The sequence below is a fragment of the Engraulis encrasicolus genome, chromosome 13, assembly GCF_034702125.1.
Source record: "Engraulis encrasicolus isolate BLACKSEA-1 chromosome 13, IST_EnEncr_1.0, whole genome shotgun sequence".
Classification (NCBI taxonomy): Eukaryota; Metazoa; Chordata; class Actinopteri; order Clupeiformes; family Engraulidae; genus Engraulis; species Engraulis encrasicolus.
Window position 1 is genome coordinate 39,338,106 of NC_085869.1, and position 12,500 is coordinate 39,350,605.

The 12,500-nt window shown below is 43.8% G+C and overlaps 2 protein-coding genes across 2 annotated transcripts in view; one reads left to right on the plus strand and one right to left on the minus strand.

The window, feature by feature from the left end:
- The window catches only part of LOC134461154 (heavy metal-binding protein HIP-like), a 5,018-nt gene extending 101 nt beyond the window's left edge, over nucleotides 1-4,917 (plus strand). Inside the window, exons 2-3 of the mRNA XM_063213917.1 lie at nucleotides 96-154; nucleotides 3,190-4,917. Of these exons, the coding sequence (XP_063069987.1) occupies nucleotides 3,190-3,966 (777 nt within the window). The 5' untranslated portion in view covers nucleotides 96-154 and the 3' untranslated portion in view covers nucleotides 3,967-4,917. The remainder of the gene's footprint in view (nucleotides 1-95; nucleotides 155-3,189) is intronic.
- Nucleotides 1-12,500, minus strand: part of LOC134461151 (bone morphogenetic protein receptor type-2-like) — a 51,630-nt gene that overhangs the window by 8,301 nt on the left and 30,829 nt on the right. Inside the window, exons 4-7 of the mRNA XM_063213913.1 lie at nucleotides 10,621-10,725; nucleotides 7,919-8,007; nucleotides 7,181-7,411; nucleotides 5,286-5,400 (exon numbers count right to left, since the gene is read on the minus strand). Coding sequence (XP_063069983.1) covers nucleotides 5,286-5,400; nucleotides 7,181-7,411; nucleotides 7,919-8,007; nucleotides 10,621-10,725 — 540 coding nt within the window. The remainder of the gene's footprint in view (nucleotides 1-5,285; nucleotides 5,401-7,180; nucleotides 7,412-7,918; nucleotides 8,008-10,620; nucleotides 10,726-12,500) is intronic.

Sequence of the window (12,500 nt, forward strand, 5' to 3'; positions counted from 1 at the left end):
TCTCTCTCTCTCTCTCTCTCTCTCTCTCTCTCTCTCTCTCTCTCTCTCTCTCTCTCTCTCTCTCTCTCTCTCTCTCTCTCTCTCTCTCTCATCAGCATTACTGCTACTGCTACAGCCACTACTTCTGTGAGGGACAGAAGAACTGCTCTTAAAGGTAAGATCAGACCAAATCACAGAGCTAAGATCTGGACACCTGTCTACTGTGAATCCCTTAGGGCAGGGGTGTCAAACATACAGCCTGCGGGCCGCATCTGGCCCGCCAGAGGGTTCAAACCGGCCCGGATGTATTAAAAGAAGAGAGGTTTTTTTAATTGCTTTTCCAAAGAAATAACCGAAATGCGCAATTCCGCCACTGGGGGTAACATTTAAGGAAAATTGAGACCTGGATGACATTACAGTAACCCAATGATCCAAACCTCCCTCTCTCTCTTATGTAGTAAAGTGCACATCACACTCCTATTAAAAATAGTGAATCTGTACTATGACAGGGATTTGATAAAGCTCATATATAGACCTACCTAATAATACTTTTTACAAAATTATTTCAGTTGAGTTGCCAACCGTCCCTTGAAATATGGAATCATCCCGTATTAATAAGTACAGGTTCGTACTGAGCTGAAACGGGAAACGGGCGTTAAAATCTTTTGAAAAGTCCTGGTTCCGGTTCATGATCCGGATGACCACCAGAAGTTCCTTGGGTCATTACTAACAGCTCCACAAAGTTTCGTCCAAAACAGTTGATTCGTTTTTGAGTTAACCTGCTGACAGAATCGTTTAAAAAGTCCTGATTCCGGTTCGTGATCCGGATCACCACCAGAATTTAATCACTGTTCCTTGGGTCATGATCAACAAACCCACAAAGTTTCGTCCAAATCTGTTGATTAGTTTTTGAGTTATGCTGCTGACAGACAGACTAACAAACAAACAGACAGACAGACAGACAGACAGACAGACAGACAGACAGACAGACAGACAAACCAACGCGACCGAAAACATTACCTCCTTGACTGAGGTAACTAATCCTCTGCTTTAAGGGTTTTTCTTTGCAATGATGTTACTAATGCGGCCCGCTTGAGATAACATGGATTGTATGTGGACCAAAATTAGTTTGACACCCCTGACTTCGGGGCTGTGTGGTTTATGATTGATGACGGCTGCTTATTAGGCGTTACAGATGTGTATCATTTGGCATACGCAGCCATAGTCGTGTTGTATCTATTCAAACAAACTGCAATCAATGCCTTTCCACCCCTTCCCGCTCTCTGATTGGAAGCCATGATCTTGTCTGTTGTCTGGGTATAGACTCCATGCTGTCTTTCAGATCGGAATGATTGTGCAGAGCAGCATGGGATTTTCCAGGCTAATGACAGTGTTCAGACAAATTATGTTATATTATGTGTACTAATGTTTTTCAGTTGTCATGTCAGACAGACACTCAAACTCTAAGATCTTTGTTATTAGTGCAATGGAGATTTACCTTTGGAGAGTACAATGGAGATCGACAGGTTGGTCGCGTTTTTGAACTAAATGTGTGGAATGGACTAAACTCCACTTCTTGGATGCCCCCCAGCCCGACAACATCCTCGGCAACACTGTTGCATTACCAACCACAGTCCCTCTCGACACATATACCTGAATATCACATAATGTGGCTAAACTTGTACACCTGCCACAGCTATACTTATGAACGGCGTGACGTTTTCCATGTGCGTTACGCCCATTTGTGGGGGAAAACAACCCATGCAAGTCAATTGGTGATGTTGGGGTTTAATAAACGAAAGATAAGGACCTGTAGACTAGCGTTGTTCACGCGCAACATGCCGAAAACGTGTTGTGTTGCCGGCTGTTCAAATAACAGAGCCAAACAGCCATGGCTGAGGCATGGACTGTGCTCATTTAGACAAGCCGATGTAGCATGTAAGTTGATGAGACATTCGGTTTGTTTTCACCCATAAAGGGGCGTAACGCACATTTATGAGCAAAGTACCCGGGATGGCCGTTCATGAGTATGACTCCGGTGTCCTGCTCAACCGCCGAGGACAATGCGAGACAAATGTATCAGCGTCTGCCCCAGGCAATCTGACTACCTGGTCTCATTCATGTCCACTGACCACCAGTGAATGTCACTTCCGAGGGCCGCCTTCTTCATATTTCTGACTTTTTTTCTCGACATTTTCGACTTTGTATGTCAAATTTTTTGACTTTGCATCTCAAAACTTTCGACTTTATTTCTCGAAAGTTTCGACTTTTACATTTTCGACTTTTTTCTCAAAACTTTTTACTTTATTTCTCGAAAATTTTGACTTTTTTCTCGAAAATTCTGAGTTCCTTTCTCAGAGATTTGCAAAATATATGTCTCCTATTGAGTCTAATGCTCTTCCGTAGTTTGTATCCCCATCTCCTCTCTACCTCTCTCTCTTGCTGTATACCCTTCTCTCTCTTCCCTTCTTTCTCTCTCTCTGTCCTTCTCTGTCTGTCTACCCTTCTCTCTCTCTGTCTACCCTGTCTCTCTCTCTCGCTCTGTCTCTCACCTTCTCTATCTGTCTCTCTCTCTGGGATATTAATGCATCAATTTCGATTAATTAATCACACAAAAATTAACGCGATTTAAAAAATTAACACATTTTAATCGCACTATAATATAGCTACATAGTTCTGGATTAGACCAGTGTGGAGGGCAGCATTTCGCCTCATGGTGAACAGTCTGCTGAAATTGAGAAGAGTTCCCTCTTCTTTTAAAAATGAACAATATTTTTAGATTAAGCTTATTTATTGCCATTCTTCAAAATCCATGTGAAAAAAACAACAACTTTTCACTGTTTACAAGTCAGATATTTAAATGCGATTAAAATGTGATTAATTCGATTAATTAATTTCAAAGCCTATAGATTAATTTGATTAAAAATTTTAATCGAGTCCCAGCCCTAGTGCCAATTGTATATTATTCCACTTTTTGATACTTTAATAACTTTCTGCTCCTTTAATAGCAAATATACAGTATACGGATAACAACAATAAACAAATAAAAATAAAAATACATGATTATTTGTTTAATTTTTTTGTGTGTGCAATATTTGCATTTTCATTTGGTGATATGGGCATTGGTGTTAAGTACATTGTTTTTCAGTACAGGTTTGGTGATATCCCTTCTGCTCTATTTCATTGTTTTCTTATCAATTTCTGTTATAGATGAGGGCTGCCATCTCACAACTGGTGCTGCTGCTCGCCATGTGTGGAGCTCAGACACGGAGCGCCCAGACTGAAGTACAGACAGAGAGCCAGGGTACTGGGGCTGCTGCTGCTGCTGAAGTCTCTACCCAGCTGGACTTCTCTGCTGAGCTGAAGGAACTCAGAGACATTGTGCAGAAGCAGGAATCTAATAGTGTCACGATGAGAGATGAGCTAAAGACAGTGCTAGAAAGATTAGTTTTCAGTGAGAGTAAGGTTGTGGCTCTGGAAAGGGTGAATGCAGCACAACAAGCAGAGCTGGTAGCGGTAAAGACGAGAGTGTCTGCCACCGAGACTGAGTTAGAGAGTCAGGAGAAACAGGTCAATGAAACACCAAGGGTGTCTTTCTCAGGGGCTCTGGCCACCTCTAGCTCTGGGTGCATAAACGCTGGGAACAGTGACATGCGCTTGGTCTTCAGTAGAGTCATCACCAATGTCGGTCAGGCCTACGACACTGAGAGTGGGTTCTTCATAGCTCCAGTCAGGGGGGTCTACTACTTCAGGTTCACAGCTTACAACAGACAAGACCCAGGGAAGCTCTTGACTATCCGTATGTATAAGAACGGGCAGCATGTTGTGTACCTAAGTGATGTTGACGGTACCTATTTGTCTACTGGCGTGACTTTGGAGATGGAGAAGGGAGAAGACATTATTTTAATGCTAACAGCCCACAGTCAGATCTGTTGTAGTCCCCATAATGAGAGCACCTTTACTGCCTTCATGGTCTTCCCTCTCTGAATTCAACTTGAGAGGGAACTTGACAAGGAGGTGAAAGTGTTCAAATCCCACTGTTGACAAGGGTCCTATTCCAAGAACAAGTTAAGTGATAAACCTGGCCAAGTTAACCTACAGGAAGTAGTAAACCTAATAATAGATAGTCCACAAGTGCCATTTAGTAAAGAAAATGTGAACTCCAGACCCTTCTATTACATGATTTACCACTACCTCAAGGTTAATTTAACCTGGTGTACTACTTAGCCAGGTTCTTGGAATACTCCCAAGGTGGAGGACAATAAAAACAAATCTGGTAAAGAAGTGAGACGTCTGCAAAACTGTGTGGCTTACTGGTGTTTTTTTAATTATTAAAATAAAATCCATTTTAATTATTAAAATAAAATACATTCATTATGAAAATAAAATAAGTGTCTTCATCAGGCAAAGATAAGACCTCTTCGAGACGAAAAAGTACACATCAGGTAGACAAGCAGTATTGCAGACTTCTTTTTTTACTTCTCCGAGTGCCAGAATATTCCTATGATGATGATCAATCACATTTTGTTACTTTCTGGTGGCCAGTGTGTGTTTGTCAAACAATGGATAATGTCCATGATTACCATGATCAAATAAATCTCTCTCAAACCTGCCTTCTCGTTGATTTTTCAATTAACAATAACCAAAAACACTACTACTGATAAAAGAATAGCAATAAAAATATTTCTCTTTTGTCTTGTTTGTTATATTGCTTCCATAAATAGTACTATTATTAAGAGAATCTTGAACCTATGAGAATGGTCACTGACTGTTGCTGCTGGATGGTGATTGGGAGCAAGTGAAGAATTGATGGGTTTCAATTGAGCACCCTATTTTTTTCTCGTGTCATTTTTGCCCTGAAATATTAATGCTGATAACAAATACCTCCTCTTATACAATAGCAACAATAGTTTCTAAAAGGAAATTGCATTTATGATAATGATGACTTGAAATTGGAGTAAAAAAAATAAAGCAAAATAAATAAAAAACATTTTAGCAAAAAAAAAATAAAAAAAAAAATTAGCTCCATTGAATCCAATTAATTATTTTACCGTGATTGCCCCCTAGGTGGTACTGCAAATTATTGACAGTACAATGGGAAGTGAGAGTGGCCCTTTTCATTACGTGGACCCTGTCTGCAAACACACTGCAATCACAATTACAAACCAGGCTCGAAAAAAACATCATACTTCATTAGAGTGTGTGTGTGTGTGTGTGTGTGTGTGTGTGTGTGTGTGTGTGTGTGTGTGTGTGTGTGTGTGTGTGTGTGTGTGTGTGTGTGTGTGTGTGTGTGTGTGTGTGTTTACCTCCACGTAACAGCTCTGTATGTAGGTAGGCCAGGCCCTTGGTCACAGAGTGGGACATGCGACAACAGCTGACCCAATCACCAGTCTGCAGACTCAGGTACCGACACAGAGAACCCTGAAGAGAGAGAGAGAGAGAGAGAGAGAGAGAGAGAGAGAGAGAGAGAGAGAGAGAGAGAGAGAGAGAGAGAGAGAGAGAGAGAGAGAGAGAGAGTTGAGAACACACATTACGCCCATACTTAAACAGCTCCACTGGGTCCCCATAAAATCAGGCCAAGGTTTGAAAGACGTTATATGAAGTTATTATTGTCAAGAGAAATATATACGTAGTCAGAAAGTGCATATTGGGAATAGGCAGCACACTAACACGTCCACGCCGACTAACCTTTGGGTCATATTTAAATGTCATAGTTCAGAGGCTCAAGTAGAGAGAGAGCCACTTGGACGGACCTGGGGAAACAGGTGAGCACAGCGAGGCACCTGCCTGCATGCTGGGTCCTGTTTGGCCAGCGTTTGGGGCTCCCATGTTCCATTGAAGTGATCTCAGACCGTTTGGATTTATTTATTTATTTTTTGGGGGGTTGGGCCTTTTTTTTCTCGATAGGACAGTCGAGACAGACAGGAAGCAAGTGGGTAGGGAGAGACGGGGAAGGTTCGGCAAAGGACCCGGGCCAGAATCAAACCTGGGTCGCCAGTGTAGCAGTGCAGTGCCATACAGCTTGAGCCACGACAGGGCAGACCGTTAGAATGTATTAGTACAGTATTTAAAGGTGCACCTTGTAATATTTTTAGTAGTTTATTTCCAGAATTCATGCTGCCAATTCATAAATGTTACCTTTTTCAAGTATACTTACCACCATCAAATTGTAAGTATTCATTATGACTGGGAAAATTGCAGTTTCCATACAAGAAAAGGGGGATCTTGTCCATGCTCTGCCATTTTGAATTTCCAGAAAAAGCCATTTTTAGCTGCAAAACTTAACATAATTTGGTCATACTAGTAAATATTGGTTTATTATTTAGTAAATATTAATGAAAAGAAAAAATTTGGCAATAGGCAGCACCGTTTCAATGTGCAGCATAGTTGCAATACCTTCTCTGACCCGATGCTACATAGTGCACCTTTAGGTACTCTACTCACCTGTTGGTAGGCTACACCAAGATTAGTAGGTAATCGGTATGCTTGTTTTGGTACAGTATTTTAGTATAGCATGTTAAATACTCATAATGTGGGTAGTATAGTATTTTAGTACAGTACCTAGGTACTCTGCTCACGCGTGGATACTACAGTATGCTATTTAAAGGACCAGTTCAGTCAATTTCAATATGCTGTTGTATTGCTCACACTACCCTTGACTTGTCAGTACCCGGTGATGCCACACTTTTCGGCTCAGCCCTTTCCGAGATATGAGCAATTCTAATGGGGGCAGCGTTTGTTTACATTTAACTTTTTTTAAAGGACCAGTTCAGTCAATTTCAACATGCAGTTGTAATGCTCACACTATCCTGGACTTGTCAGGACCTGAGATTTTAGTTTTCTTCTTCAGCCGTTTCCGAGATCCTGGTCATTGTAAAAATTAATATTTTACATAAATTACATGAATAAAAATGTTTTTTTGAAATGTAAACAAAGCGCTGCCCCCATTACAATGACCAGGATCTCGGAAACAGCTGAAGGTACTGACAAGTTGGGGTTAGTGTGAGCATTACAACTGCATGTTGAAATTGACTGAACTGGTCCTTTAATTGCTCTTCTCATGTGTCGGTAGTACAGTATGCTACTGAAGTACTCTACTCACATGTGGGTGAGTACACTACTCATGTCACATGATTATAAGATATTATGCTAAGTACACTACTCAGGTGTGGGTAGTATAATATTTAAGTGCTCTACTTACGTGTGGGTAGTACTCCATGACCAGTAGGTATTCTGTGCGTCCGTCAGGGGCGGTGCGCTCGTCGCCCAGGAGGAAGTGTGCAATGTTCTCGTGCTCCAGCAGCGGCGTGCGGTAGATGGAACGCTCGTTCAGGAAGTTCTGGCGGTTGGTGTAGGTGAACAGCTTCACCGCCACCGTGCGGTCGTCAAGGCAACCCTTAAACACCGAGCCGTACCGCCCTCGACCAATCAGCTACGAGAGGAGAGAGAGAGAGAGAGGGAGAGAGAGAAGGGGGGGGGGGGGGGGGGGGGGGGGGGGGACAGACAGACAGACAGAGAGAGGAGAGAGAGAGGGTATGGAAGAGAGAGGCAAAGAGAGAGGGGGGGGGGGGGAGATGTGTGGTTATGTGTGGAAGAGAGAGGGAGGGAGGGAGGGAGAGAGAGAGAGAGAGAGAGAGAGAGAGAGAGAGAGAGCAAGTAGAGACAGAGAGATGTGGTTAGCATAGTTGAAGAGAGAGCGATGCAGAGGCTCACAGGCATGTTCAGATTGTGGAACAGAATTAATTTTATAAAAGGAACACACATACACAGACACAGACACAGACACAGACACAGACACAGACACAGACACAGACACAGACACAGACACAGACGCACACACGCACACACGCACACACGCACACACGCACACACGCACACACACACACACACACACACACACACACACACACACACACAGACACACACACACACACCCTACCTCTAGTAGTTTGAGGCTGTCCAGGTCCAGAGAGGGCTCAGAGGTGGCGGCCTCCATCATGTCCATGTTGTGCAAGCCCTGCTTGTTACCTAGGAAACGGAAACACGCGCACACGCACACACACGGACGCACACACACAGAGTTTATGTAATGCTCAGAAAACGAGTGGAGATTTTGAGAATTTGAGAGACAATTTCAGGAAAAATAAGACTTTATAGATCTGTGACCTCCAAACTTCATTTTTATCAATTAAAATTGCCAAATTAAAAAAATAAGAAAAATATTCTCTCTGAATTATGATGCAAGTGACAAAATGGGGAGAGGTGAACACGCAAAACAACTTTGGCTGTTTTCTGTGGAACTCTTCACATAGATACACCAACTTATAAGCAAATTAGCCAAACTAATAGCACAAAAACTGCTTTGCACTCATTTCATTTTACAACTGTGTGCCTAGATAAGCAAACCATCTTGGGTTTTGCCATGTATCTACACACTGATTCTCAAACTGTGGGCCGGGGCCCACTGATGGGCCCTGAAGGTATTCCAAGAGGGCCTTGAAATCACTTTCTAAAAAAGAAGAATCATATTTTTGTGTGTGTTGCTGTTGATTTATATGCATTTTATTGTTTATTGGGTCAGACAAGGGCCCCGAACATTTGTGAAAATGTAGGCCCCAAGTTGGAAAACGTTGGGAGCCCCCTGATCTACACCATTTTGCTGATTTGGTGTGAGGTTGTTGTATTCCTATGAAGAGTTACAAAAAATAAGCAGATGAATAAGTGATCAGAAAAAAACTGTAATAAACCCCAGGAAGGGAGCTCTGCTTTCTTCTTTTTTCGTTTCTTTTTTTTTTTTACATCCTGCACCCACAACAAATATTTTCTGGGATCTGTGCACACCTCAAACTTTTTGGCCCAAATCTGGGAGCTCTCCTCTCCTTGAGTCCGGGACAACGGACCTCTTTGGTTACGTCATTTTTTCACATTATCAAAAAACACAGTCGGTCCTGTAGGCTATTTATAGGCTACCCACGGCCCTGTCCGACGAGCCACACCCCCTCTTGAAGAGAGAGACAGAGGGTCTTGCTTATCAAGCTACCTGCCAAAAGACGGTATACCAGATACCACCAAGAATTGAAGTTCCTTGAAAATACGAGCTGTCAACCTCGAGCTCCGTAGCGCTTGTGCGCCCACTCTTTTCTTCAGAAACCGTCAGTTCATGCAACGCATAGAACAGCATTTTGCACGAACAGCATTTTGCACAAACAGACAACTTGTGCAACAAGACAACAAGAAGAAACTCATTGCGCTCATTTCATTGTTTTGTTTTCATTGCATTTTTTCTCCACGCTGTAAAACGTGTGCTGAGGGATTTTAGACAGGATCTGTCTTTGCATGCGCGCTGTTGTAAAAAGCAGAGTAGAACGCACTGTCCGATCTGTCTCTGTCATCCCGTTGATTGTCAAAATTTGGCCTTTAGACAGTTTCCCGGATTTTGGCTTAAAATATGGGAATTTTCCCGGATTTTGGAAGCTCAAAGTTGACAGGTATGGGTTATGTCAGTGTCTCATTTTCTACATGTAGCTTGCAATAGCCAAAGAAGAGACTTGTTGCATCCCTGTGTGGTGTGTGTGTGTGTGTGTGTGTGTGTGTGTGTGTGTGTGTGTGTGTGTGTGTGTGTGTGTGTGTGTGTGTGTGTGTGTGTGTGTGTGTGTGTGTGTGTGTGTGTGTGTGTGTGTGTGTGTGTGCGTGTGTCATACCTGTCAACCATCCCTTATTTCACGGGAAACTCCCTAATTCTGACATTTTTCCTGCTCTCTTCCCGATTTGGTATTTTCCCGGAAAATATCCTGATTTTTCACATAATCAAAAAAACACTGCCGGTCCAGAATCCCCACGGCCCTGTCAGTTAGCCCGGCGAGCCACACCCTCTAGGTTACTTGTGGAGAGGCTGAGATGGTCTCTTAAGCTGGGCTTACACTGTGCGACTTTTGCCCCGATTTTGCACCGATTTGGCACTCGCACGACTTTTTGAGAGTCGGGCCGATTTCTTGCTCAATCGCAGGTCAATCGTGAGTCTCGCATCGTGCAGTGTACATGGGGTAACGACAAGCGATTTTGCCTCACGATTGTGCAATCGCAGGGTCGCAAGAAAATCAAAACGGTTTGAAATTCTGGTCGTGGCTCGTGCGTAAATCGCACAGTTAAAGCAGTGCTACGACCCGATTTGACACTTCACATGCACAAATCAATAGGGCCGTGCGATTCGCTGTTGAGCGCGACCTCATCTCCACCTCAGGTGCGCATGTTCCCTCCTCTGCAGACCGGGGAAACATGCCTGTCGCGTCGTACGGTGGAAACATTTCGCTCCCATCCAACTGTTGGCTCGTGTAGTGTGAGGACGTGAGTCGTGAGCTGTGAACTTTTAAACAGTGAAATTCCATCGTGCAGTGTGAGCAGAAGCTTAAGACCCACGAGTGAAAATATCGCACAGTGTATGCCCGGCTTTATCAAGCTACCTGCCGGTAGATTTTATGCCAGATACCACCAAGAATTCAAGTGCCTTGACAATCAGAGTTCTTACCCTTGAGCTCAGGCATGTGTGCCCACTCTTTTTCCCGAATTTTGGCTTAAAATACGAAGTTCAAAGATCAAAGTTGACAGGTATGGTGTGCGTGTGTGTGTGTCTGTATGTCTCACCTGCTAGCATGCGGTAGCCAAAGAAGAGCGCCACAATGAGAACTGCTACCACGGACACAGACGCCAAGGCGATCACAATGGTCTCCTCTCTATCCGGCCCCGGATCTGGAGAGAGGGAGGTAGAGAGAGAGAGAGAGAAGAGGGAGAGGGGAGAGAGAAAGATAGGGAAATATATAGATAGATAGAGAGAGAGAGAGAAAAGAATGCTTTTAATATAGGCTATTTATTTACTCATATTTCTCATATTCATTTATTATGCTGTAAGATAGAAACAATGGCACACCATGAGTACAAACAGGATTCACAAAAACTAGGGTGCTTCGTCCGGACGTGCCTACGTCGCTAGAGATGCACGTCCTCGTTGCCGAACTGCAGTGGGCACTGCACTCGGACTCACTAGTTTCAAACAAGCGATTTAGGGTTAGGTTTAGGGTTAAGGTTAGGGTTAGGGTTAGGGTTAGGTTTAGGGTTAAGGTTAGGGTTAAGTTAAGGGTTAAGATTAGGTAGCTATTGTGACGTAGTCGCGTAATACCGCCTCCGGACGAAACAACCTAGAATTTGTTTGTCCCGAGCACACACACAGATGTGTATTAGCCAATCCAAATTGTTTTGTCATTATGATGAGTACCCCCTCACTCATATATCTGTTCCTCTATGTGTTCCTCTATGTCTGTTCCTCTATGTGACTACACTCCATACCTTTGATGATGTTATTAAATTTTTCCACGCGCCCCTTGAGGTGTGCTCGCGTACCCCTAGTGGTGCACATAGCCCTGGTTGGGAAGCACTGATCTAGGGGGTAGATAGCCAACGCGGCTCCCATTAACGTTTTCCAGTATTGTTTGGCTCCACCGCAAACCTCAACATGGAAGTTCGTAAGGTCACCACTTGTGGATTCCTTAGTATTGCATCGTGTGCTGCGCATCAAGCATATCCCCGGCCCAAGTCAACATGTGGGTTCCAGAAAGCCACTTACAAAACAGGACATCCCAATGACCACACTCACACTAGCACTATACACGTCAAACAGAGAAATCCTATTCAAAATCAACCACACACACACACCAATAAAACCAGCATGCACACGTCTTGTACATATGAACAACGTGTGTATGCGGCCTGAGTACCAACACACACACACACACACAAACAGACCCAACCGCATGCACGCACACACACACACACACAAATGTGGAAAGACAACGACTGAAACATACTACATCCCTATCACTTATGTAAATACAGAGACAGCCACACACACACACACACACACACACACACACACACACACACACACACACACACAGCCAGACTCTCTCTCTCTCTCTCTCTCTCTCTCTCTCTCTCTCTCTCTCTCTCTCTCTCTCTCTCTCTCTCTCTCTCTCTCTGTCACACACACACACACACACACACACACACACACACACACACACACACACACACACACACACACACACACACACACACACACACACACACACACACACACACTGAGACACACACACTGAGACACACACCCAGACGGAGCCCCATCCAGACATGGTGTTTACATGTGCTGGAGCCAGCAGTGTGCAGCCCGGAGGCTCAGAGTCTGGCTCCCCTTCCTTCAGGAAACTACACTCAACTCCTCCACCCACTCTCTCTCTCTCTCTCTCTCTCTCTCTCTCTCTCGCTCTCTCTCTTTTTCCCTCACCCACTTGCTCTCTCTCTCTCTCTCTCGCTCTCTCTCTCTCTCTTTTTCCCTCTATCACTCTCTCTTTCTTGCTCTCTCTCCCTATGTTTTCTCCTCACCCACTCATTCTCTTTCTCTTTCTCTCTATCGCTCGCTCTCTCTCTTTCCCTCACTCACTTTCTATCACTGACTCTTTCCCTCCCCTCCC